This window comes from Melospiza georgiana, chromosome 15 (genome assembly GCF_028018845.1).
Source record: "Melospiza georgiana isolate bMelGeo1 chromosome 15, bMelGeo1.pri, whole genome shotgun sequence".
In the NCBI taxonomy this organism is placed as follows: domain Eukaryota; kingdom Metazoa; phylum Chordata; class Aves; order Passeriformes; family Passerellidae; genus Melospiza; species Melospiza georgiana.
This window is the reverse complement of record NC_080444.1, coordinates 4,634,296-4,659,520: the sequence shown is the minus strand read 5'-3', so window position 1 is coordinate 4,659,520 and position 25,225 is coordinate 4,634,296. Positions and strand designations below refer to the sequence as shown.

Genomic DNA, 25,225 nt, shown 5'->3' with positions numbered 1-25,225 from the left:
AGGAGTGAGTGTTGGAAATATTTATTTAGGAAGAGAAAGAAATGCAAGGTTCATTTACAGAGTGGTGGGTGTGAATGAGCAGGGTCACATCGCTGTGTGCAACCAAACAGACATGCAAGAAGCAGATTCATGTGCTGTTGCTGTTGTTTTTCCATATTCTTCTCCATAAAATGCCAATGTTAAGGGGTGTCAGCACTGGTCTTGCTTGGTGTTGGCACTGAGACTGAATCAAGTCCATCTAAATGCACAGGCAAGTGAGCAAGTTGGTGCTCTGATGCAGTGATGCTCCCCAAGGAAGGTACCTCTTCAGGAATCCCATTTTCTGTTCAGAATGGGAATTACTGAAATACTTGTGTGTGCACTACTTAATACAGACAAAAAGCTTTTTTCACAGGCTGCAATGACTGTTTATGCAGGCATTACAAAGGCTTGGGCTGTGATGCTAGTGGAGGGGCACTCAAGTGTGAAACTACTTGAGTGGAGTTTATTTCTTATGCACATTGATTGATGACTCTGAGGTGAACCTACAGCACTGATGCACATGAGCTAATGACACTACAGTCTGCCAAGCCTGGCTGTTCCCAGAGAGCTGACTTGGTTTCTTTTTTAAAAATCTTCAGCAAATGAGAGTATTTTTGTCACTTGACAAAAATCTTTCTCCGTGACCAATGTCTATGCCTCATGTTCTACCCTGGGACAGACAGCTGCCATGGACACACAGACAGTCCTCTTGGCAAGAGCTAGGGAAGAGCAGGACAAACCAAATCTCTAAGCAAGATTTTGTTTCCTTTTGCTTTCATTGAAGGCCATGCTGTGGCAGGATGGCCCTTTTATCATCGCTGCTTTTATAGGAGAAAAAGCAGTGAGGGGAGTTATACGGGCTCTCCTTCACGAAACTGGAGCTCCTCATCAGCACAGTGGTCATGGGCACTTCCAGCAGCTCCTCTCTCAGTCCATCACTCAGTGGCTCCTCTGGTGAGCCCCTTCCTTCCCCCACTTCTTCAGAGCTGCACTCGGGGTGCTTCAGCCTGGCAGCCCAGTGGCAGCGAGCAGACCAGAACTGCAGGCAGCCGTAGGCCAGCAGGGCGAGGAAGCACAGGAGCAGGAGGCTGCTCACCATCCACATGGACGTGGTGGGCTCGTGCTTGGAGCCGCCGAAAACCAGGGGGATTTTGTCCAGCGTGTGGAAGGTGGTGCAGTGGTTGCTGGAGGGGTAGGAGTTCTTGCAGGTGATGCAGAGCACGTAGATGGTGGAGGGCGTGAGGCGGTGCAGCACCAGGGAGCTGAGCGGGTGCGGCACGCGCTCCTCGCGGTGGAAGTTCTGCCGCAGGTAGCCCGCGAAGACGCTGTTCCAGTTGGGGCGGTACATGACGTGGTAGTAGTTCTCTGGGCAGGGGCTGCTCATGGCCCAGGACACCGTGGCGCTGGTGTAGGTGATGTTGTGCACCTCGATGTTCATCGTGCCCCTGAAACCACAGGCAGGGAGAGGCTCAGGTTTCTGATTAGTGTCAGAGCTCAAAGGACGCTGACATCCATGAAGTCTTTCCTTACTCTGCCTTAGATTTGACTCAAAACTATCCTGCCTCATTTAGGTTCCATGCTAAAATTGCAAAAGACGAATCCTGCTGTTGCCCAGACTACTGTATCACTCTGCTTCATAACAAAAACATCCAGTTGGAGCACAGGGTATACTTTTTGCTCCAGTTATATTTCTTAAAAAACCTCTGTGACTGCTTGTCTGTATCAGAAGCTATATTAGCTTTTTGATTCCCTCAAAATAAAAATGATACTGCAAGTGTGATTAGCATAAAGTGATTATTAAACTATTAAAGCTATTTTAGCTTTTTGTTTCCCACAAAATAAAAATGATACTGCAAGTGTGATTAGGATAAAGGGATGATTAAACTAGATCCAGCTTGCCTTGTGAAGCTGCCAATCAACAGATATTTTGATTTTACACCTAAATGCCATTTAGAAAGCTCCATAATGATTAATTCACTGTTTTAAACTGTCACTGCATTTTCTGTACCTTCCTTGCTTAATAAAAGTATAAACTCTTTCTGTTCCTGCAGCATCTCACACTGCAATATCAGCATCTTAAATGTGAAATCTGTAGGTTGGTGAAATATAAAAGCAGTGCCTTTAGGGAAACACAAATATATGAATAGTAAGAACAAAGACAGAAAAAAGACACTGCCCGCCTAACAAATTTAACATTTAAACTGATTTGAGCCAGAGCCAGTGAGTAGTAGATGATGATCCTCATGGTACAATGTCCTGTAGTTTTTTGATACTCTCTGAGCTGTGTGGCTGTTTAGCAACAGCCACAAATTACTTGAGCACATCACTCCTTTAGATCCCAAAGTGCTCTCTGAGCCTCGCTGCAGGGCTCTCCCTCCTGCCCAGAGAGTGCTTAGAGCAGCACCTCCATTCAGTTGAGCTGGTTTACTCATTCCTTTTTCCTCTCTCTAACAGTAACTAACTTTCCTTTCATTCACTCAAGAATAAGCTCATTTATTGACTGCTAATCAGTCCTTACACGAGGCTGCACATGCCCATGCTGAGCCCTCCCAGAGCCAGCACTTACCTCCAGCCAGGTCCTCCGTGGTGACAGAGGTGACAGGTCTGGTGACAAAGCCAGGCAGTGCCTTGCCAGCACTTGTCTCCCTCTGCCTCTGCTGAATCCCTTCCCTGAACTCCCTCGTTTATACCCAGCTCAGGCTCCGTCATCTCTCACCATGGCAACCAATAGGAAAGGATGGGCAGGCATCTTCCACTGATTTGGGAATGTTATCCCTAAAAGCTTCTGCCTGGGAGAAGTCTGTGTCTCCAAGGCAGGAAAAAACAAGCCAGGTAGGGTTTTTTGCTGGCTTATTTGGGTTTTATTTTTCCCCTGTATCCACAAGAGCATCACTGAGCCCAGCAGCGTCTGGGGTTACACACACATGGTGTGAAATCTGGGATCCTGACCTGTGGTTCCCATTGACTCAGAGATTCTGTCTTTAATTCTGTGATTTCTTGCACACTTAAACTACTGAATTAAGTTAGAGCCATCAGCAGTACATTTTGATCCCTGATGGTGCTGCAATTTCCAGTAGCCTTTTAATATTTTCTAAACCGTGTGATGGGAGTAGGAATTGGCTTTTCAAAGACTCTGACCTCCTGCTGAACTGCATGGGATTAAGACCCACTCTTCTTTGAATGCCTCTGATTTACAGACAGCTTGGGGTGTCCCCGTCAGTCTGGTGAGAGGGCAGGAGGGAGAGGCAAAGCCAGTGCCTGTGCTGTTCAGGGGAGCAGGGTGAGCCTGTGGCCAGGAGGAGATGGATGGGCCTGGTAGGGAGAGGCTCTGAGCAAGTGGCTTCCTCCTCTCTAAAGCCAAAATGTGCTGGAGAGGAACTTTTCCAGAAATGTTGATGCTGAGTCTGGAGTTACTCATTCCACTTTCTAAGACACTCTCAGCTGTTGCACTGAAATTAGGTTGGCTGGGAGCCCTAACTTGTCTTGGGCTGTGTGCAAATTCTTTTTTCTGTCTCTGAGTATATTGCTCTTTCATTAGCTCTTCATTTTTCCAAGGGAATTCTGGATCTGTCAGTATTATCTATTATCCCTCTCTGTTCAGTTTTATCAGATAAAACTCTCCCTGCCTTTCCTCAGGTGAGCTCAGACAGGTCTGAGTGATGGCCAACAGCAAGGTCACAGACATGGAAATAGAACTGGGGATTGATTTGCTCCATTTGTTGCTAAAGCTTCCCCAGAGCATAGCTGGTAACCCCCTGAGCTCCTAAAGCAACACTGGGGCCTTGCCCACATGGTCACAGTTACAGATGGCTGTCCCTGGGTTCAGGGTGGGCTCTGTGGGACCCTGGGAGCTCTGGCCCGTGCAAATCCCAGCCTCCCATCCCCAAAACCTGCCCATTTGGCCCCAAACCAAGGATGGGGCAAACCTTCCAGTGTCTCCAGCAGCTGCTGCTCACAGGAAGTGTCAGGGTCAGGCTTTGCTTTGGTCCTCTGAGGGGTCAGAAATGGCCACTGAGCATGGGGGAGGGATCTGTGCTGTGCTGTGCTGCCAGCTTGTGCCTTCAGCTGCTTTGTCTTAAAATACCCACTGGTGTCATTTTTTACATCCTACAGTCTCTACCCCAAGCTGTGTATCTCACCCTTAAATGGAGTTATATTTTTAATTGCTGGCAGAGCATTATTATTAGACACAAGCCTGCTGTTAGTGCACTGTGTGGCTCTGCAGAGAGCTCCAGGAACCCACCTCATCCTGCAGACAGGCAGGTGTGAATCATCCTGCTCATCTGCAGCCAGTGCACATCCCAAAAGGTCTCTTCTCCCAGTCAGGCTGATTGCTGAGACCCCCACTCAAGGGACGAGCTGGTTGGGAGCTGCCCTCCAGCCCCTTTATCCCACTGAGGTGTGAGGGAGTGCTGCCAGGTGATTTGCTGTACAGCCAAATCTCAGCCCTGCTGTGGGAAAAACCTGACCAGCTGCACCACAGCTGGGGCCAGGGGTGGTAACCCATCCCAGGGGAACAAGGCACATGCACACACAGAAGTCCCCTGGCCATGGAATAGCAAAGATCCCTCCAGAAATGAATGTGGATTCATGAGCCCACTGAAATAAGGATTTTTTTTTATTCCCCCAAGCTAGGATGAGCTAGTGTGCTGAGTCTGGGGAAATAACAGGGTAAAGGAGCCTACAGGGAGGTGTGGAGGGAAGGTGCAGGGAGCCATCTCTGGCCACTTGGATCACCCCTGCAGCTCTCACTTTCTGAGGACACCTTGGGCTGGGACAGTGCAGTGCAAAAGTTAAAGCAACAAAAGCTGTGGGAGTGTGGCTGGGCTGGGGGCCTGGAGCATTGATTTCCCTCTGGGATGGTCATGTTGGCCATTTGGCAGATGTTCCAGGTTGGGCATTACCTGGTGTTTAAACAGAAACACTTTTCAAAAAAAACACATGGCAGTTTTTCACATGTATCAGGGTGCATAACCAGTGGCTTTGGGTCTGTCTCTACCAGACTTTTCAAGACTTGGTTATCTGAGGATGCAGACAGAAGCCTAATTGAGCTGCTCAGTTCTCTGGTATCCAAGGAGCTTTGAAAGTAGGCTTCTGTCTGCCTAAATAATTCTTGACTCTGACACATACCCACATACTCAGGGCCTTTTATTTTTTCTTAAAGTTTTGCTGGGAGAGAAAGGTCTTGCTTGTTGTGAATGAGCCTCCAAGGCAGTCTTTCTGCACTTAATATTGTGTTTCAGGGCTATTTGCACCTACCAGGAACAAGAGGTGAAATTACAATTCACAGAAAAGAGGGGACTTTCTAGCTGAGCCTTATTTCTGCTGGTTCAAAGAGCACTTAGGAATTATAGCAGGTAACAACCTGCTGGACCAGATCTGTAGGGCTGTGACAGAATGAGGGTGAATTAATTGATTAAAGTAACTGACAAGTCTGTGAAAGCGTGGTCAGTGCACTGGTGAAATTCTGTACCTGAGAGCAAAAGAAAATACTTTTCCAATTTTTAGCCAATGACTTTGTAACCCATTAGCAGCTCAGAGGAAGTGTTAAAAGTAAACCTTGTGAGTGAGTCAGGAGTGGAGGGTGATGGGAGCCTCCAGCTGGGGATATTGCAGCAGTGGTGGAGCAAAGACAACATTTTGCCCTGTTCTGGTACCCCAGCCCTGGCTCCCTTTCACCCAAACCTCCTCAGTGCCTTCATCCCATCCCTCCCTTGGCTCCATTACTGGCAGGAAAAGATCCCTGTAGAATATGTCTGCAGTATCCACAGGAAGGCATTTGGGATTCAGTCTAATTTGTTTCCTTATCTTTGTTTTACCTGTAGGTCAGCGTGAGCCTGGGGTTAATCTGTGTTTTGTTGGAAGGGGCACTGCATGCCAGGATCTTTTCCAGGATGGCTTTTTTGCTGTTCCCTGAGGCTGAGGTGGAGATGTCAGGGGGAGAGTGCAGCCCCTCTGCTGGGCTGAGTCGTGATGCCAACACTGACATTGCAGAGCCCTCTCTGAGCATGTGGTGTCTCAGCTAAATCTGATTCTCAGTACTGCTCTGCAGAGCACACAAGTGAATTAATTCCCCCTACTTCTCTTTGCCTCACACCAAATGGATCCTGTAAATGTTCCAGTAATGAAATGTTGCAGCAATTTCCATGTTTCCAAGATGACACTGATAGAGTACATTCCTGGAAATCACTTTCTGTTCTCTGCTGCTAAGAATTTTTGGGGGCAATGACCTGGGCACCATTCTCCCCAGACCAGTGTCAGATCTTACCCCTGACACAGACCCATGGGATGTCTGTTAAGTAGAGGCTGATGTAAAGCTTTGCAGGATGGAAAAAGGATCTTTTCTGTGTCTTTTCTATCTGCCCTTAAACTCAGTTGCTTCAGTTCCTGCTTTTCTTAATCAGCCTCATTTTAAAGCAAGTGCTCATAGGGGAAAAAAAATCTTTCTGCTTGAATGTATGTAAAACTTTTCATTTTAGTGGAGAACAATTTGATTTTGAAGAGGCAAAGGTCCACTGAACTGAAATATTTGATTGGGAGTGTATGGGAGAGTAAATTACCTTGGAAATGAAAGTGGTGTTGCTACATAGGAGGGTCATAAAACCTTGTGACATGACAGTGTTGAGGTTAGAGTATATCTGAGCATGTAGGAAGAAAAGCAATCTTGTCTCCTACAAGAAGCTCAAGTGGGAATGGCCATCGGTATTATTATTTATCTTCCTCCTCCTTAAAATTTGTAGTGATGGAACATAATACTGTGATAAGAGAATTACAGGTCTGGTCAGGAATTACAGGTCCTGTGACTGTCTCTAATTCCAATTTGCAGCCTCTCAACATCGCCTACAGCCACATCTACAGCTCCTACCGCAACTTCGTGGGGCCGCCGCATTTCAAGACCATCTGTCGGCTCCTGGGCTACCAGGGCATTGCTGTAGTCATGGAGGAGCTGCTGAAGATTGTCAAGAGCCTGGTAATTCTGAGCCTGGCCCTGGTGCTGGAGAGGCCCCAAAGCTGGATGGGGGCAGGCAGTGTGGGCATTGGGATCGGGGTGTTGGCATCGGGGCACCGTCGTGTCTCTTGATCCATGCTGGAGCACTTGGAGCCATGGGCTGGTTTTCAGTGATGAGGAATCCCAGTGATTCCTGTGGGATGGTGGAGTGCCTCAGCAGGATGAGACAGCACTCAGCACAAAGATTTTATGGTTGACTAAATGGAATTTAGTGCATTATCTCATGTAATGTATCCACAGGGTGCAGGTGTGTAACTCCAAATGACAGCAAGGGCTTTAAGCTAAGCAGTGTGCTCTGCTCTAATCCATGTGTGTCCAAAACATCTGATCTGCAGAAACTTGCTCTACATGAATGTAAATTCTTTATTAAACTCTTGAGTATCCAGGGATCATTCCTCAGGTGGAAGGAGCATTTCCTGTGCTAGGGAGTGAGTCCTTTGGCAAGCTGCATCTAAGACTGAGCCTTGTTTTAGATTTCAGCTGCAAACAATGCAAACACAGCAAGCTGTATTTTGAAGTTGAAAATCCATGCAGCTGGGATTTACTCTTTGGGAGGAAGCTGTAAAAGCACTCTGACTCCATACACTTGGTCTGAATTTAATATTTGAGTGAAATCCAAATTAAGCAAGTTCTTCTCAGACTCCAGCTGAGGTTTCATCGTGTGCTGTCAGATGTGGACCCACGCACAACCAGCCTCTTTCAAAACCAGTGCCAGGAGACCTGGCATTCCAGTTTAACCTCCCTTTGTCTCCAACAGCTCCAAGGCACCATCCTGCAGTATGTGAAGACTCTGATTGAAGTCATGCCCAAGATCTGCCGCTTGCCAAGACATGAATATGGCTCTCCAGGTGGGTGCTGCTGGTGGGATCCTTCAGCAGGAGCTCAGCCATGGGTTGCTGCAGCATTTACTGAGGCCCACACTGATGGTTAATCCAGGCTGGGCACCTGTCCTGCCAGTGCCACTTGCAGCCAGGTTTTGTGGGACACTTTCAGCTCCTCTGCTGTTAACGCTGGAACAGGTATAGGAAACCTTCCCAGGAAATCTCCTGCTGGAAATTTCCTTTTGAGCACATAGATGGCAGATAAGGGAATGTCTTCTGGTAGCCTCTCTTATGTTTTCAGGATTCTGTAAGCTTTTGTGAGTTCACTGGTATTTTCAAATGCTCTGTTTAGCTGGTGAAGAGATTTTTTTGCAGCATGCCTGCAGTCAAAAACTGTGGCTGCTGTACATAAGCCAGCACCAAGTCATCCATCACAGCCTGGAACCTCTTTCCTCCTCTGATGAAGAAATCCAGGGAGTTTAAATGACTTACTCCCTATTTCCCAAGGCTTACTGAAAGCAGGAAAAGACACTGCCTGTTAGTCCTTCCCAATGCCAATCTCTGTGTATCCATTTAGCAGCTGCAATTTGTGATTAAGGGAATACCAGACACTGATCATCTTTTCATCCAAATTACCGGGAAGTGATTCCAATCTCTTTCTGACTGTCCTTCCTTCTCTTTTAAGGAATCCTGGAGTTTTTCCACCACCAGCTGAAGGACATCATTGAGTATGCAGAGCTGAAGACTGATGTGTTCCAGAGCCTCAGAGAAGTGGGCAATGCCATTCTCTTCTGCCTCCTTATCGAGCAGGCTTTGGTAAGGCAAAACCCCCACACCAACGTGGTACCTGAAATTTCCAGCTCAAGAGTAGAAGTGCAAGTGGGTTCTCCAGCAGAAGAGTTTCAGAAGTGTTACTTTCCAGCTTCTCATGTTCTCAGGGTCTCTCTGGGGCTGTGTTATTGGAGTCTTGGGCATGTCCATGGGGATGGTGTGCGTTGGCACTGGGTCAGGCCTCTGGCATGGCTGAATCTGAATACTGGAAATCCAGATTTCATTCTTGGACCTAAAGCTGCCCCTTGTTTGTCCTGCTTAGAAATAAAACCAACTGGAGTTAATTTCTAGATTGTAAGCTCTCTGGGGCAGGGATCAATACTTTTTTATATGCATATTTGTACAGTGAGAAGTAGATTTGATCCCTCTGCTCTTTTGGGGTGCCAGTGCAATGGAAACAATTTCATTGATTGTAATGGTGGAATGGATAAAGCAGTCCAACAGGAAGGAAATATGATTATTATATATGTCCTAGGACATCTTCACTGAAAATTTGGCTGCAGTAACAACTTGGTATTGCCCCCTGCACTGGAGTTTTAAATGTGCACAAGTCTCTCAGCTCATGTGATGCCCTTACTTGTGTGGGGCAAAGGCTGTAGCTGAATGCCACTCATCTTTTTAGCTCCTAGTTTTTCACAAAACAAATTTACCAAGCAATGAATTTATTTCATAATTTAGCCCAGAGCCAACTGAGGAGTGCTCAACAACACAAGTATGTTAAATATGCATACTGTGTCATAATGGTTTGGGCAGGGTTGTTTCAATTTTTCCAGAAATATTTCAAAATTGCTTCTCTAGCATAAGACAGAATTTCCAAGCAAAACCAGGAGTTTTGTTCAGAGCAAAGCCTTAATAAAGTTCAAAGATTCCAAGTTTTATCTGGCCATAGAGCACAGAGGAAACTAAAAGTCTCTGCATGTCCTCAAAATGGATATTTCTGCCCTTGCCTTTGCATTTTAACTCCAGATCTAGAGACTTTTAATTCTTGGTGTAGTGTATCAAACACATTCAGTGAACAGTGGTTGCATAAGATGAATACAAGAGATGTGTATCACCTAGCAGCTTGGCTGTTATAGAATTTTATAGAATAACCAGAGTTGCCAACTTTACTCTGGCAGTTTCTGTTCTTTTTGTGGCTTTGTCAGTGCTTCCTGCTGTTCCCAGTGTTGGGTTTTCTGCTGGATGTACTGCATTTGCCTTTCCTGTCACATCTTTAATGGAACACTCAAGGGACATGGTGGTTTCTTTAGAAATCATTCATTTCAATGCAGAAATGTTCCTTCAGTCCCGAGAACTGTACATCAGCAGTGTACTGGCATTTTAGAATAGCAGAAAATAAAGATGATGGGAATTTGGGGTTCCTTTAAGGAAGGCTGCCCACCAAAGTCCACATCTGCTACTTTCTGTGCCAGACAAAGTCTCTCCCTCTTGGATCCTCTGTTTTTCCTTGCAGTAACAGGCTTGGAATACAAAGCCATTTTGCATGCAGTGGGCACTGGTTCCCACTTGCTGGAGGATGTCAGATGCACAGAGCTGTCACAGAACAAGATTTTCCCTCTAATGGAGCTCTTGTGCAGCAGGAGGAATTGCTTTTATACTGCAGTTACCTTCAGAGCTGTCTGAGTGATCTAAGGCTGCTGGTATTTGCTGGCAAAAATGGCTCTGATGCAGATGTCCAGTCTGCTGCATTTTGCCCCCTTGTTATTGTTTAAGTTTGAGGAATGAGAGGTTGCTTGGGATTAAATTTCTAAGCAGAGTTTGTGCTCTCGGTTAATGGGCCTTGGGGAAGAGGTCTGTTAATAACACAATTCATTTTGGGACAGATATGAGGTGAATGCAGGCTGCAAATGGCTGAAAATGCTCACTGTATTAGAGGAAAACAACTGTGGAAGAACATTCACCTAGGAATGAAACAGTGTTTTGCAAACAAAATGGCCAAGGTGGCAGGCCCACTCCGTTAGCATCAGCACCTCTGTGCCCGTGGAGGGGCCCCAGACTGTTCCTGTCCCTCCAGCACTGTGTCACAAACTGCACTCCCACAAACTTGCTCTCATCCCAGCATCCATGCGCCAGTGCAGCCTCCTGCAGCTCCATGCTCCTCTGTCCTGCTGGCTGGGAGGGTGCTGTGCACCCCTGCATCCCAACAGGCCCAGCCCAGCCATTCCATGCGGGCCCGGGTTCCTCCTGCTGCGCTCTCATGATCTGCTTCCGAGTGTGTCCCATCTCTCCAGTGAGCTCAGAACTGAAAGCATGGCCTGGGAGCAGGCTTTGGCAGGAGCAGGCTGGTGCCTTGTCGTGACACGATGCCTCTGTGTTGAACAGCTTTGGTTTCCTCGCTGCTGTTTCCCATTGCAGACTCGTGTACAATGTACTGTCGGCCATCGCTCCTCAGTCTCCACCTGCCTTTTTCTAGGTTTCTCCTCCTTGTGCATCTGTGTTTGGGATTATTTTTTTCTCAAGTGCATTGGCATGCATCCCCTAAGGTGGCATCTCATGGTGTTATTCCTCTCTGGACTTCTGTTTTATTCTTCTTGGTGCCTGCACCACTGAGATTCTGGTAGCCCTGGCTGAGTACACCATACCAACAACCAAATCATTTCAGAGCAGTTATGATGTGCCTATTTGCAGAAGAGCCACATGGCAGTATATTTTTCATGTACACTTCCTAAAATAAGTAAGCTAAAGGGTAATTTCCACCTGGGCACTCTCTTAAAGAACAGGCTGCAGGAATTCATTCAGGGCAAGATGAAATGGAAACTTCCATATTCTTTATCCCCTCTTAGTTTTCAGGGCTAAGTAGTAGGACAGAAAATCAGTGTAAAGGTCTAACCTTATACGGGCAGGAAGTAACTTAACTTGAGTTAGGGAAACTTCCTGACTGAAGCTGAAGTGCTACATCCAGTTTTAGATCATTTCAGTTCAAACACTGGAGTTACTACTGAGCTGGGTTGGATCTGAAGAGGTGCTGTAGGTGTAAACTGTTGTAGTGTTGCCCAGGCCCCTGAGCCATTCACTCTCCCCCATAGGTATTTTATAACTTACTTTATCTTTCTTTCTTCCTGCCTCAGTCCCAGGAAGAAGTTTGTGATTTGCTGCATGCTGCTCCCTTCCAAAATATTTTGCCCAGGGTCTACATCAAAGGTAAGAAGCTGAGAGGGAAGCAGTGGGCAGACTCAGAGGTGTCTGCCCAGAGGCTGTTTTCTCTCCCATCTCTGCTGAGGATTAGCTCTGACCCTGCTTCCCCCTCCAAACAGATCAGTGGATACAGCCAAACATCAGGTGCAAACAAAAGCCAGGGGTGCATCACCTGTAGCATAGTTACAACCTGAAACCTCAGTCAGCTCGGGGGTTCCCTTGAGGTTTGGAAGCCATTTCACAGCCTCTTTGGAGAGTGGCAGCATGAAATGTCCATCTCAACAGGAGTGCTCGGGAGCAGGGCCGTGCTTTGGACATGTGTGATAAAGCTGCTGCTGAGACTGCACTGCCCATCCCTCCCTCCCGTGCATCACTGGCCCCTCATTGCTGTGGTTTGGCTCCCTGATCCCACAGTCTCCTCGGATGGTTGTGGGGGGCAGCTCTGAGCAAACTCTGGCGGGTCTCCACTTCCTCCTCTCATTTCACTGTTTGCTGCTCGCTTGACAGAAGGAGAACGCTTGGAGGTGCGCATGAAGCGTCTCGAAGCCAAGTATGCCCCACTCCACCTGGTTCCCCTAATAGAGAGGCTGGGCACTCCGCAGGTAAGGATTGCATTGGAAGGGATGGCTGTTGGAAACTCGTAGCAGTCCCCACGTGGCCTGCTTGGCCTTGGGAAAAGTGATCCTTTTTTTTTTATTGATTGATTGTTTTTTCCCACAAAACATCAATTGGACGAGCAAATCGGAATCCTTGCCCAAGCAAACACTCTGAAGGGAAATTCGTGAGGGACCACACACAATTTGTGTGTTGCTGCCTCCAGTCAGGAGAGCTGGCAGGGAGCTATAAGGCAAGTGTGCTAGTAGCCAGTTCTGAATCAGAACAACTCCAAAAACCTCTTCATCTACACTTTAAAAAGATGGAGAATTGCTGGAGTGGTTTGAGGAGAATCTTTGCAGAGCTGTCCTAACAATCAATTGCCATCACTTTTGGGGATCCCGTTTTAGGACTGCAGTGGGGTCCATTTAAGCTCATCCCTGTCAAGGAATTCATCTGAGAATGGTTTCCCTCCTAGCACATGCTTAGAGCTTCAGCACATGCTTAAAATTTACGGCTCCATTTAAGAATCTTCTTGATGTGGGTCTCAGCTTGGGAAAGATCTCTTGTGCAGAAACTCAGTACTGTTTAAAATATCTCCCTAGACTGATCAGTGCAATGGGCAAAATTTGAGCTCCATTGATAGAAATTATCAAACTTCAAGTGCCCATTTACTTGGGGTTGATGGGATAAAAATCTTTCAAGTATCAAATGAATCAACACCCTTTTCCTGTAATGTACTGATGAGGGAATGGAGAGAACACTCAGCTGGTGTAGGAGGTGACAGATCTATGGCAGGCAGAAAGTGGTTGGTATTTTTTCCTGTATTTTTTTCTCATGGATCAAGGACATTTTGAACTTTGCATCATTGGAAATCATCTGAAATAGAGAAATTGGCTGGATAACTGAGGACTTTATCTTACTCTGTAGACACTTCCTTTTAAAGGAGACACTCAAGAAAAACAATTCACCTCTGTGTTTTCGTGTCTTTGTGTTGGTCTTTCTATCTCTCCTTCTTTCCATGCAAAATCATCATTGAATTCTGCTATTAGAGTCCACTCGTTGCTTATCTCTGCTGTAGTTATAATGGTGATGAAAACAAAAGATATTTCATGTCCCACTAAGAAGTTATTTTTCTGTAAACTGTTCCCATATTCATCCCACAGGTACAGTTGGGTACCAGATTTTAATTTTTTTTTAGCTCAAATGTAAATGAACACAAGATTTGCTTTCTATAGGTGCCTCCATAGCTTCTAAGCTTGCTCCTTTTATGCAGTTTTGGACATGCATTTTGGAAATGCAGTTTTGGACACAGGCCATACAGGATTTTTTCCTATAGAATGCATAAATGCCTTGTAACAATTGTCCAGAATCTAAGCTGACATTGCCTGCTCGAAGCCTCTCCCAAAAGGTGGCCCCATGCATGTTATTATAGTGGGGATCTATGGGTTTTTGCAGGTTTTGGGTAGGGTTCTGGCAAGTTCACCAGTAAACAGGCTGTCAAAGAGGTTCAAAAACTGGAAAATCAAAACTGGATTTGTGCAATGGCGGGAAAACTGCCAATGATTGTTGTAAATAATTACTTTGCATTGGAAATCCAGAAGCAGCTGTTTGATGGACCATTTATAAAGAACCAGAGGGGTCAAAGTGGTTCATTACAGGAATGCTCTCCCTTTTAATGCTGACCATAAAGGTATTTAGTAAGAGGTTTTCAAAAGTGCTTGGTCAGTCTGGTTTCTTCCCTGGAAATAATCAGAGCTTTTGTTTCTGAAGACAGAAGGGATAATTGAGTCAGCACAGTGGCATCCTGTATCAATTTACCTTGAGAGCATCCTTCCTCTCCTGATCTTAGAAATCAGTGGGACCCCAGACTGTGAGGCAGCTCTGAACACAGCACCAACAGCTCTCCAGCTGCTTTGCCTGAGTTAAGATGTCTCCCCTAGGAAGGTAGTCCTGTATCAAAGACTGTGATGAGTCTTAGAACCAAATTCTGTCTGTGAATGTGCATAACTGAGTGGTACTACCTACACTGAAAGCAGATGCATCCCTTTCTAAATTGAGATCTCTTCAGAAATCGTGTACTAAGATCACTGGAGAAGTTCGGTCTCAAAATTGTCCCTTTTATCACTATGTTTTAGCAAACAGTATTGCTAACACCTGATTTACATTTGAAATGGCTCTGTTTCTGCTGTGCCCTCATTTTGCCATGCTAGACCAGTGTGTGCAGACCTGTGCCCATAAGAGCTGGGAGCAGGTGAGGAGAGGGACGCTGTACAGCCTTTAGCTAAAAAGCTGGGTGAAATAAATCTTTGCTTTACTTGCCAAGCAAACACAGGCAGGTGTGTGCTGTGCAATCAGTGATGCCATCCCTGCTTTTAACAGATCAAGAGATCCCAGACCGAATGTGGCCTCTATGATGACAGCTTCCCCTTGATATTTGCTATTAGTTGAACACTAATTGAGCTGGGGTCCCCAGAACATCCTTGAAATTGTGGCACAAGCAAGAATTGAAACGCTTCTAATTTCAAGAGCATCCAAACTAAAAATGCTTGAGGTTACTGCCAGCATAAATTGATAATCAGGAATGGGGATGTGCAGGCACATTCATGCATTTTTCAGAGTGGAATGAAGATGACCCAAGTAAACCAAGCATAATTCATGTTCTTAATGTCTAGCCAGGACCTGCGCCTGCCCTTTGTCCCAGCTGCTCTGAGTCCCCATCGTTGCTGATTGGGATAACATTTTTATAGGCATTGCAAGGACAGCTGGAAATGGAGAAAATGCTTAAAAACTGCTTAAAGCTCCAGGAAGTCCTCTGGGATAGGCAGGGTCTCAGTCAATGTCACACTTGCTCTGTGTGCTTATTCTAGAATGTGGGAGGGATGAAGGGCTCTGCCTGTGCAGCCACTCCTCTGCCAAGGTGAGCACGGCAGAGCCAGAGCCTCCCACAGCCGTGGGCACGGCTCTGACAGCACCCAGCTCCCATTTCATGGGTTAGTTTTGGCAGCACTGCAAAGAGAAGTCAGTCCTGCCACTGGAACAGCAGGAAATGGGGCAGCTGAGAGGATACCAGGGCAATGGGAGACCCCCATGCTTGCACCTCTCAGTGAGCTTGGGGGAAGGCCCTGCTTGCTTGTTTAAAACCACCCCCTTTTTCTTTTTTTTTTATTTTTTTGTCCTCTTGGGGAGCAGTGGGGCTGAAATGAAGTTAATTCTCTTTTAACTTGCCTCTAGTGTAAAAGCCAAAATAACTTAATCCAGTGGAGCCATTCCAAATTTGTATATCTAAATCTGTGAAGGGATGTCACAGAAATTATCCACGCGTGTGAAAATTATCCATGTGTGTAAAGCTTCCACATCTGGGAAAAAATTATTTGGCTTTTTTATAAACCACAAGTTTTTCAGTATCAAGTTTGCAGTGGCTTCTCATCTTCCTCAGAGCTTTTTAACCCTAACTACAAAAGAAATCAAGAAAGCCATACGCTATCTGCATTTTGAAGAGATGATGGCAATGCCCTGGGAAGCAAAATGTCCCTGTTCTCTCCTGTTTTATCTTCATAATCTGCAGAAATCATGAGACGAAACCCATTAAATGAATCATGAAATGAAAATCTTGAAACGAAGCGCTGAGTAGCACTAACAGGGCAGAGCAGCACGCTAGCAGAATTAAGGATCAGTATTTCTGGTCAGAGCTTTGCCTTCAGCTCTGGTGTTCTGACGTACATAGTTACTCCAAAAGATCCTGAGGTCAGTGAAATAGAGCAGAGCACTGTGGTGGTGTTTGCAGGGGTCCCAGGATGAGGGAAGAGATGAGAATGTTGACTTCATGTTTCAGAAGGCTGATTTATTATTTTATGATATATATTATATTAAAACGATACTAATAGAATAGAAGATTTCATCAGAAGGCTAGCTAAGAATAGAAAAAGAATGATAACAAAGGTTTGTGTCTGACCGAGACAGTCTGAGACAGCTGGACTGTGATTGGCCATTAATTAGAAACAACCACATGAGACCAATCACAGATGCACCTGTTGCATTCCACAGCAGCAGATAGCCATTGTTTACATTTTGTTCCTGAGGCCTCTCAGCTTCTCAGGAGAAAAAAATCCTAAGGAAAGCATTTTTCATAAAACATGTCTGTGACAGAGCACCACATTAATCCTCCTGTGTGAGGGATGGGGGATCCCTCCCTGGTGGGAAGTGCCATGGGAGCAGCCATCAGAGGTAAGGTTGGGGTGGGCAGTGCCGTGGGAGCAGCCATCAGAGGTAAGGTTGGACCTCCAGGGACTGACCAGGCAGCGTTAAACCCGGCGGGCGTGGGTCACATCCTCACTCGTGTCCCTGTGGCTGTCCCTCAGCAAATAGCCATCGCCCGGGAGGGGGACCTGCTGACCAAGGAGCGGCTGTGCTGCGGGCTCTCCATGTTCGAGGTGATCCTGACGCGCATCCGCAGCTACCTGCAGGACCCCATCTGGCGCGGGCCGCCGCCCACCAATGGCGTCATGCACGTGGACGAGTGCGTGGAGTTCCACCGGCTCTGGAGCGCCATGCAGTTCGTGTACTGCATCCCCGTGGGCACCAACGAGTTCACGGCAGAGTGAGTGTCCCCAGCCGGACCCCCGGTGCCCTCAGCTGCAGAGAGAGCCTCTGTGGAGGTACAGGGGCAATGTGGGTCCTTGGTTTGCTCAGCTTTGTGTTGGAACAGCTGGAGGAAAGAGCAAGGTAAAGGGACATGCTTGAAGGCAGGAGATGGGTAGATGGGCCAACAAGCCATCTATGAGTACTATGTCCTCACCCATCTTACCCCGTGGTTCATCCTACACAGCCTGGCCTGGGTGTAATCCTGTATTCTCTCCTTCTGGGTTCATTTTCTCTAGGTGTATACTCAGGACTGAACCCGGTTTCCCTAAGAATTCACCCAAGAAAGTTCCTGGTGCCGTGGTACTTCTCTTGCCTAACTCTTATCCTGTCATGTCTCCCCACCCATCACCCTGCTCCTCCCTCCAGGCAGTGCTTTGGAGATGGTCTGAACTGGGCAGGTTGCTCTATCATTGTTCTCCTTGGACAGCAGCGGCGCTTTGACCTCTTCGACTTCTGCTACCACCTGCTGAAGGTGCAGAGGCAGGATGGGAAAGATGAAATCATAAAAAACGTGGTAAGTTGAAGGGTGAGGTCCCAAAGGAGCCAAGCCAGCACACTTCTTTCTATTTTGTATCCTGCTTTGTCCAAACTCATCAATTACAACAAAGCCTGGTGTTAATCTTATTCCTACTGGCTGCCCTTGCTGCAAGGTTTCCATCTGCAGTCTCAGCAGAGAGGCCAAGATTTTAATTGGCTTGAAAATCAAATCTTTTTTCTCCCAAAGCTTTTCCCTTCTTCCTGGGGTTGGGAAGCTGGACCTGAGGAGCTGGTATTCCCAGCAACCATCCTGTGATCTCGCTGGCTTTATCAATAAGCAGCTGGGAGCCTAGACTTCGGAGTGGTTAACTGAGGACCCTCAGTGATCTTGTTAATGCTCTGTCTTGAGTCATCAAACCCAATAATGAAGCGAGTCACCGGGTCCCTGCGAGGTGCTAAGTGGAACAGGAACATGTGTTAGAGCTGCTTTGCCTTAGCAGAGCTTTCCAGCAGCAGGGCACAGGTGCTGCTACTTCCTAGCTGGTCAGATGACATAAGACCCTTCATGTGCTGTTTCTCTCCCTCACCATCCCTCCAGCCCTTGAAGAAGATGGCCGACAGGATCAGGAAGTATCAGATCCTGAACAACGAGATCTTTGCCATCCTGAACAAGTACATGAAGTCGGTGGAAACAGACAGTTCCACGGTGGAGCACGTGCGCTGCTTCCAGCCCCCCATCCACCAGTCGCTGGCCACCACCTGCTAGTGTGGACACGGACCCTGCACGGGGTGGGAAGGGAGCAGGGACTGAACCCAAACCAGCTGGGAGGGGTAAACTCGGTGGTGTGAGGCCTGCCAAGGGAGTGAGGCTGGGTCTGCCTCTCCTCTCGAGGACACACCGTCCCCTCGCCCCGCTGGAGTGCATGTTCCTCTGTACCATCCCTGTGATCGGTTTTACTCGTAGCTTTCGGACTTGAGGGGGGGTGGGGGTGGGTGGGCAAAATGTGCTTTTCTTCCATGAAGTGGTCCAGTTTTCCCTGTGATTCACCCAGTCCACACATCTCTCTGAAGCCATACTGCAGCCTCAGGTGGGAGAGCTCCACGCTCCCACAGCGCCAGGAACCCGCTCCCACTGCAGAAACAGTGGGACAAATCAACACCCCTGTGACATGTGCCACCAGCCAGGGAGCAGGAGGGGCTGAAGACAAGTCCCCGATCCAGTCTTTGAGGGGAAGAAGGGATGAAGGCAGGATGTCACCCATGGCAGTGCCCTGAGCAGTAAGTGCTGGGTGCAGAGGAGCCCCGCCAGGCTGGTTGTGGATGGATGTCTCATCCAGCTTTGTGCTCTCTGCTTGTCCTTGGCCTTTCCAGCAGTTGTTTTCATGAGCTTTGGCATGTGGGCTTGAGGGTAGCAATGAGGCAGTCACCAGATAACTCCTCAGCACTTCAGAGAGCTGGGGAAACAGAAAACAGCCTGGCTTTTCCATGCTATGGGACGTCCACTTGTTTTATGCAGAGGTTCTCCCCTGAAGACGCATTTTCATATGTCTGGTTTATCTTCCAATAAACCAGATTTCCTGTGGACTACAGAAGAGGCTGCATTCATGTGAATGTGCTCTCAAACATATTAATTTGGGTGGAAATAATCACTGGTGCTGACAGGATGCAGGTGTAGTTACCTTGAACATATGGGATCTTTGTTCTTCAGCCAACGGTGAGAGCAGGGTGTGTAATGTGTGTGTTCTGGGATGCTATTTTCCCTTGGTTTAGACAAATTCCTAGTGGCACAGCAAACAAATACCTTTCTCCAGAGAATGGTGACTACCAGCAGGGCTTAGGAAATTTCCCATCACTCAGAAATCATGTGATTGTTTAGGAAAGATAAAATATAGGATAAGCTTTAAAAAATACCCAGAATTTTCCAAGTTCAGAGATGTTCAGAGAGAACACTGGAGTCTGTTGCCTTTTCCCACTCAGCCAATCTAAGATCCCTGGATATTGAGAAGAGATTCAGGTGGAACTTCAAGGAGGATTTCATAACTCCTGGTCTTACCTGCTTCTAACCCTCACCAGGGTCACTGGAGTGATACAAAAGCCTGTGCTTGATGTGAAAGGAGATCAAACCATGTGCTCCAAGAGAAAATGATGCCAGCCTCACAACTGGCAGTGTTTCCTCAGCTCTAGCCTGGCCACAGCAAAAAAATTGCTGTATCCAGATGTGATAATACATATTTGTTCCATGCATTTCATCATGCCTTGTAAACTGCATGCTGTTACAGATGTTAAAAAGGCAGAGCCTGGACATTTATTCTCTCAGAGGGAGCATATAATTAATTAGTAGAAATATCTGAGCTGGAGTTTTTGTCCTCAGAAACAACAGCCAGCAAACTACTGCTGTCAAGAGGGGATCTTGGTGTGTGACATGAGTTTGTGCTCCCAGACTCTTGTCACCTACTCCCTTGATAATCAATAATCAATACCCCACACGTGACAAGTGCTGGGCATTTTCACACCTTGAGTTTCTTTTTTTTACTGAGGCAGACCTTTTCAGCTGCAGGGAGGAAATTGTGCAGCACAGTAACCTGAAAGTAAAATCAAATCTCAGGAAGTCTGGCTGAAATCTTGGAGTGGCAGGGAAGGAGCCAGCCCAGCAAGGCGAGTTCTTTCCTCTGTGTCATGAGGAAGAGCAGCAGAAGAGCTTCTGGGGCTTTCTCTCTACTTAACTCTTCCTCTAAGGATGTCAGTTCTGACATTCCATCATGATCCAACACTTCTACACTACTGGAGTGAGGGAATATAGACATATATTTTTAAAAGGAAGAGAAGAATCAAGAACTTTATTTTTTGTGGAAAACAAGATGCAAGGAAGATAGATCCGACCAAGATCCTATTTTTCCTGACCTAAATAGCAAGGGCTTGTTATTTTGGTATGAAAGTCTTGCTGAAAAGTTGGCACAAGTCCCTGTCTGGCTTTCGGAGCCACCTCTAGGCACAGCACAAATTAAGTGCCCTATTACATCTGACAAGCTATGGAATGCTGGAGTCTTCTTGGAAGCCAGCATGTACCAGAAGTTGCTACAAAAGAATGAACTGTACCAAATGGCCCAGTCTCAGCTGCCTAGACAAAAATGGGATGTAGGAAGGTGAATTTAAATCCCTCTTTTCATCAGTTTGGGTCTGGAGTGAGTCATAAGATATTTCACCTAATAATCTGTAAATCTGTTTGCATTCTTTTCCTGTAGTTTTGCCATAATTCCCTGCAACCCTGCAAAACACAGTTGCACTGGAAAGCTGTTGTACTTATACAGGCTGTACTTGAAATAACAGGTAGTTGAAATCTATTTGTTGCCCTCAGATTTGCTAGCAAAAATGTCAAATCCCTCCAGATTCCAAGGGATGAAATGTTTTGAGCAAAATGTCAAAGTGCATGAGCAAAATGTAAAGTGTTTTGACTGTAGAGTGTGTGCAGATCTTTTGCCTTTTTGCTCAAGTAGTATGAGATATCAGCTAGTAATAATCAGTCTTAATTTCTGAGATTTGATGTTACTGTCCTTTGATTATCTCAAGGATTCAGATACTCCTTAGCTTCAGTTTTCTCACCCTCTTTGTCTGTTTGTGAGAAAGGTCCAAGATTAAGGTCTTTAAACAGCTCCATGAAAATGGATGTTTTTTCCTCTCGTGCTTTTTTAAATGTCATAATTGTTAATGGAAATAGGGAGCAAATTTGTAAGAGTAGGGCTAAATAGTAACAGATTGCCAAGGGGTTAGGGATATTCCCCACACTTGCAGACTTTCTGCCAAGTTTGGGAGTCTTCCTTGCAGTTGTGCTTCAGTCCTGTGTTTTCCAGTCTTTTATAATCTGCAGAGATCTAATGTTTTCTTAGGGAAATGTTGACCCCTGTCTGAATCCTCCCAAGTTCACTGACAATGGAATTGCTTTTTTTACCTATACTTTCCTGCTTATGCTAAAGTAGTCTGCAACTGCCCAGCACTCACTAGCCACCACCTGGAATGTCTACTCCAAAGTCAAGCTGTTGGCTCCAAACAGGAATTACAGGGAGGAGAAGGGATGGCCTGTGTCATGCATGAACTCAGACTGGGTTATTTTAATGTCCCCTCTGGCTTTGCTGTTATAAAATGTGACTGTTGGCAGTGCACATGCTTTTCTGGGATGATGCTACACTTGACTTGCAATGCTAGAATAGAATGGGGAAGCAAACTAGATGAAATTCAGCACTTCAGTGGTTTTCCTTTTAAATTCTGACAGCACTTAGTAGCACTGAACCACATTAGTCCTTTTCCTCCTGCATTACTCCAGTCCAGTAGGTTCATGTGTATTGGAGAACAAAAGAGAAAAGAATCAAAGGTGTAAAAAACCAAGAAAATATTCTCAAAAACTGTTGTCAAATGTACCATATTTGTATGAAAAGCTGCTTGAGTTATTTTGTACAATGAATTTTATTTATGGTGAGGTATATTTACGCTTGTGATCTGATACAGTGTTAAATTTTTGATCCATATTTGCTATGCAGCTGAAGATGATATTTTTGTTTTGTATTATTATTTTTTGCTGTTGTTCTAAAATTCAGCCAACAGAAGCTTCCATCTCCATTAGAAGTGCTTCTGCAAGAATAAAGCATCTGATACCTGGTGATATGTCCCGTAACACAGCAACCAACAATGTGTACAACAAATGTGGGATGACTTTTGTGATGAAGAGAAATAAAAAATTGGGCTCATTCATGAAATGGGCAGAATTTACCTTATGGTGTTATCATCATCATTGTGATAACTGTTCTCTGGGGAGAGCTTTCAGTTGTACCTTGCACAAAAGAAAAGCCAATTTGATAAAAATGTTAAGCTTTTCTAAAAACCAAAGGAAAAAATATGAGGCTTTGTGGTCAGCACCAAAACGGACATATTTTCCTATAAAAAAAGTTAATTATTTTTGAGGAGAACTTCCTTGCACAACACATTTTTCATTTTAAAACTTGTTCTAGGATAAAAGGGTAAGGGAAGGGAAAATCGTATAATCATTTTTAACAAATTTTGACAGGTTCTACTCAAAGCTAAACTGAGGAGCTCATTTCCTCTCATTACTGCAGCCTTGTCTACTCTACAGGGGCCTTTTTTTATTCCAGGACATTCTCCTTGCTGTTATTTTCCCAAATTTCCATTTGAAGCCATTCTTAGTTTTGTGTTGAAAGCACCCAAGGAGCAGCCATGGTTGTTGACTGCAGAAGTGGAAACCAAGGGAAAAGGTCTGGGAGCTGAGGAATGAGGGAGAAGCAACTGCCATGGGTCTGTGGGAGTTGGACTCCTGTGCTCACCAAACTCTAACTGGTGTTCCCTTTCACAGCTTCTTCCCAAGGTTTCCTCATGGGAGCAGCTTCCCAGCTTGAGAGGAGCAGAAATTTAATGATTCTTCACATAGAATGGGAGGTGAACTTTACACCATAACCAGGCAGCTCTGTTGATCTTTCCAATGAGCTCTGAGGCTGCTGCAGCTCTCTGGGTGATACCCTGCTGGGCAGGACTGTTTGATTGTTCAGAGTTGCCCAATATTTACTGATTTCAACATGGTTCTGCTACAGGGAATGGCAGAGAGGAGAGCAGGACTTTATTCCTGCATCAGCCACTGATACTGGGCAGGTTGTTTGGGTTTTATCCTTTCTCCCATCACGATTTCTCTATTTTTTTTTCTCTTTTTTTTTAACTAATTTTAGCTGCTGCGTCATGGACACCCCAGTTCTCACCCAGTGCTGAGAGCTCACATGGTCTCACTGGAGCCAGCAGCAATTCCTGCTTTGAGTATCAGGGTCCAAGGCTCTGAATTTTGAACAACCAGCCCTAAGGGAGCAGTATCAAAGATACAGGCCCCCATCTTTCTTCTTCCTAATGCTCCTAAATATGTTTACATCTCCAGATAAAAGTCTGCTTCCCCAATGGAGAGAACTGCTCATTAATGATTGATTTATTATTTCAATAGCTTAACAAAATTACCCTTTCTGTGACCCCCTCTGCAAGTCAGGAGTGCCTTTCACATGCGGCTTTGCTTGATTTAGAGTTCTGATGCAAACGCCTCCAGATAAGAAGTCTGCAAACAAAGATCTGCTGATTGCGTGTCACTTCACCCACCGCTGTCCATCACCAGCCCACCGCTCCTGCTCTGCCAACATGTGGCTTTGTGGGGCCACAGTGACCTGGATAAATTGTTTAGCAACGCTGGGAGAAAGGAGCTGGGATGTATTTTATGGCCCCATGACCCTGGAGCACTCAGCTCAGAGCCACAGGTGTGTGCACTGGCATGGGGAGGGCAGAACTGCAAGGGTTGGAGCCCACCGTGGCTGTGGCAGGCTTGGGAGCTGTCTCTGTTGATGTTCTCTAAACTCTGGTGGCACCAAATGTCAGCCTCAGCCACTGCAGACATGGTTACCTTGAGACAGGCTGAATTAAAAGCTGTCTGCTTATCGAAGTTCAATCTTTCAAACTTCGGGCATCCTTTCATGTAGTGCTGCAATCATCCAACACCAGGCAATTCCCTTAACCCCTACCTTATCAAATCATTGCCAGAAGAAGGGTTCACCCTCTCTTTGAAGCAGCAAACAGCTCCTTAGATCTCTAAAACGATACAAAGCCAGAGCAAAAAATTACAAAGCTGTTCAGAAACTTTCCACAGAAACCATGCCTAGCAGACATCCAAGGGCAAAAGTTTCCATCACCTGTTAGCAGGATACTTCCACCATTATTTTTAACAGAGGACAGTTGGTACTCAGTAGTTTTCCATCACTTTTTCCAGAACAAGAGATGAGCAGACAGGAGCAGAGGAAAGAACAGCCTTTTGATGTTGCTGGAGAGGTTATTTGCATGCAAAGCTGCCTTGTTCTGCCCCCCGGATTCCAGTCAAGGTTTTGGCCTGCAAACCAGTATTTCAGGAGGAACTGCATTGCTAAAAGATGAGCTGCTATGGAAGACTCCGTGATTTCTGATGAGTTATTTTTAAGGCAGCATCTGATGTGAGTATCAACCCATGAGGTCATAGCTTGGAGCTAAATTCCCTTAATTACAGCCTTCCCATTAAAATTAGGATATGAAGCAATAAAAGAGGCATTGGCTGCATCCCTGCTTTATTGTTATCAGTCTCAACTTGCCCTTGACTAAGCACAGAAGGCTCCATGCCAACCCTACCTGGCTCTTTACTCCCATATTGCTGTACCCAGCCTTGCTAAATCCTTCAAATGCAGCTCCTGTGACTTCGTGATTCCACAGCCTGCACCCCCCGCAGTCCCTGTGCCAGGAATGAGGAAATACGTGACACACTTGGTTCCATGGCTGATTTCAAAATCTCACTGAAGCTTCTCCCCTCTCAGTGTTGGCCCCCAGGCATTCTCCCTCCCCAGTGTCTGATAGAGCCAGCTCACACTGCAGTGTCCCCTCCTTTTGGGGACATTTTGCTCATCATGTCTCTCTTCCCAGGACTTAGAATGGCTTCTCTTGGAGGTCTCATCCCTTGTCAAATCTGGCAGAAGTGTCCCACAGGCTCAAATTTATCTTTGGGGATGAAAAGGAATACATAAACATACATGTATGTGGTCACATCAGCCTTTCCATTTAGGAAATCAAGCTGACAGGACAAGGTAAAGATGTGGTCCAAAGTGCCTTTTTCTTTTGCCTGCACCATAGATGAAGCTGC

General features: G+C 46.0%; 2 protein-coding genes across 2 annotated transcripts in view; one reads left to right on the top strand and one right to left on the bottom strand.

Moving 5' to 3' along the window:
• Positions 1-22,293, top strand: part of CYFIP2 (cytoplasmic FMR1 interacting protein 2) — a 49,803-nt gene extending 27,510 nt beyond the window's left edge. Inside the window, exons 24-31 of the mRNA XM_058035113.1 lie at positions 6,848-6,991; positions 7,788-7,878; positions 8,537-8,667; positions 11,751-11,823; positions 12,325-12,419; positions 16,773-17,011; positions 17,422-17,569; positions 18,131-22,293. Coding sequence (XP_057891096.1) covers positions 6,848-6,991; positions 7,788-7,878; positions 8,537-8,667; positions 11,751-11,823; positions 12,325-12,419; positions 16,773-17,011; positions 17,422-17,569; positions 18,131-18,298 — 1,089 coding nt within the window. The 3' untranslated portion in view covers positions 18,299-22,293. The remainder of the gene's footprint in view (positions 1-6,847; positions 6,992-7,787; positions 7,879-8,536; positions 8,668-11,750; positions 11,824-12,324; positions 12,420-16,772; positions 17,012-17,421; positions 17,570-18,130) is intronic.
• FNDC9 (fibronectin type III domain containing 9) lies at positions 6-2,697 on the bottom strand. The gene is made up of 2 exons (XM_058035112.1): positions 2,588-2,697; positions 6-1,466 (listed from the first exon to the last, which is right to left on the bottom strand). Exon 2 carries the CDS (start codon positions 1,457-1,459, stop codon positions 797-799), a length of 663 nt encoding a protein of 220 aa, XP_057891095.1. The 5' UTR covers positions 1,460-1,466; positions 2,588-2,697; the 3' UTR covers positions 6-796.
• Positions 22,294-25,225: the final 2,932 nt, after the last annotated feature.

Excerpts from the sequence above, each read along its gene's own strand:
- FNDC9 (XM_058035112.1), bottom strand. The coding sequence starts at position 1,459 with ATGAACATCGAGGTGCACAACATCACCTACACCAGCGCCACGGTGTCC.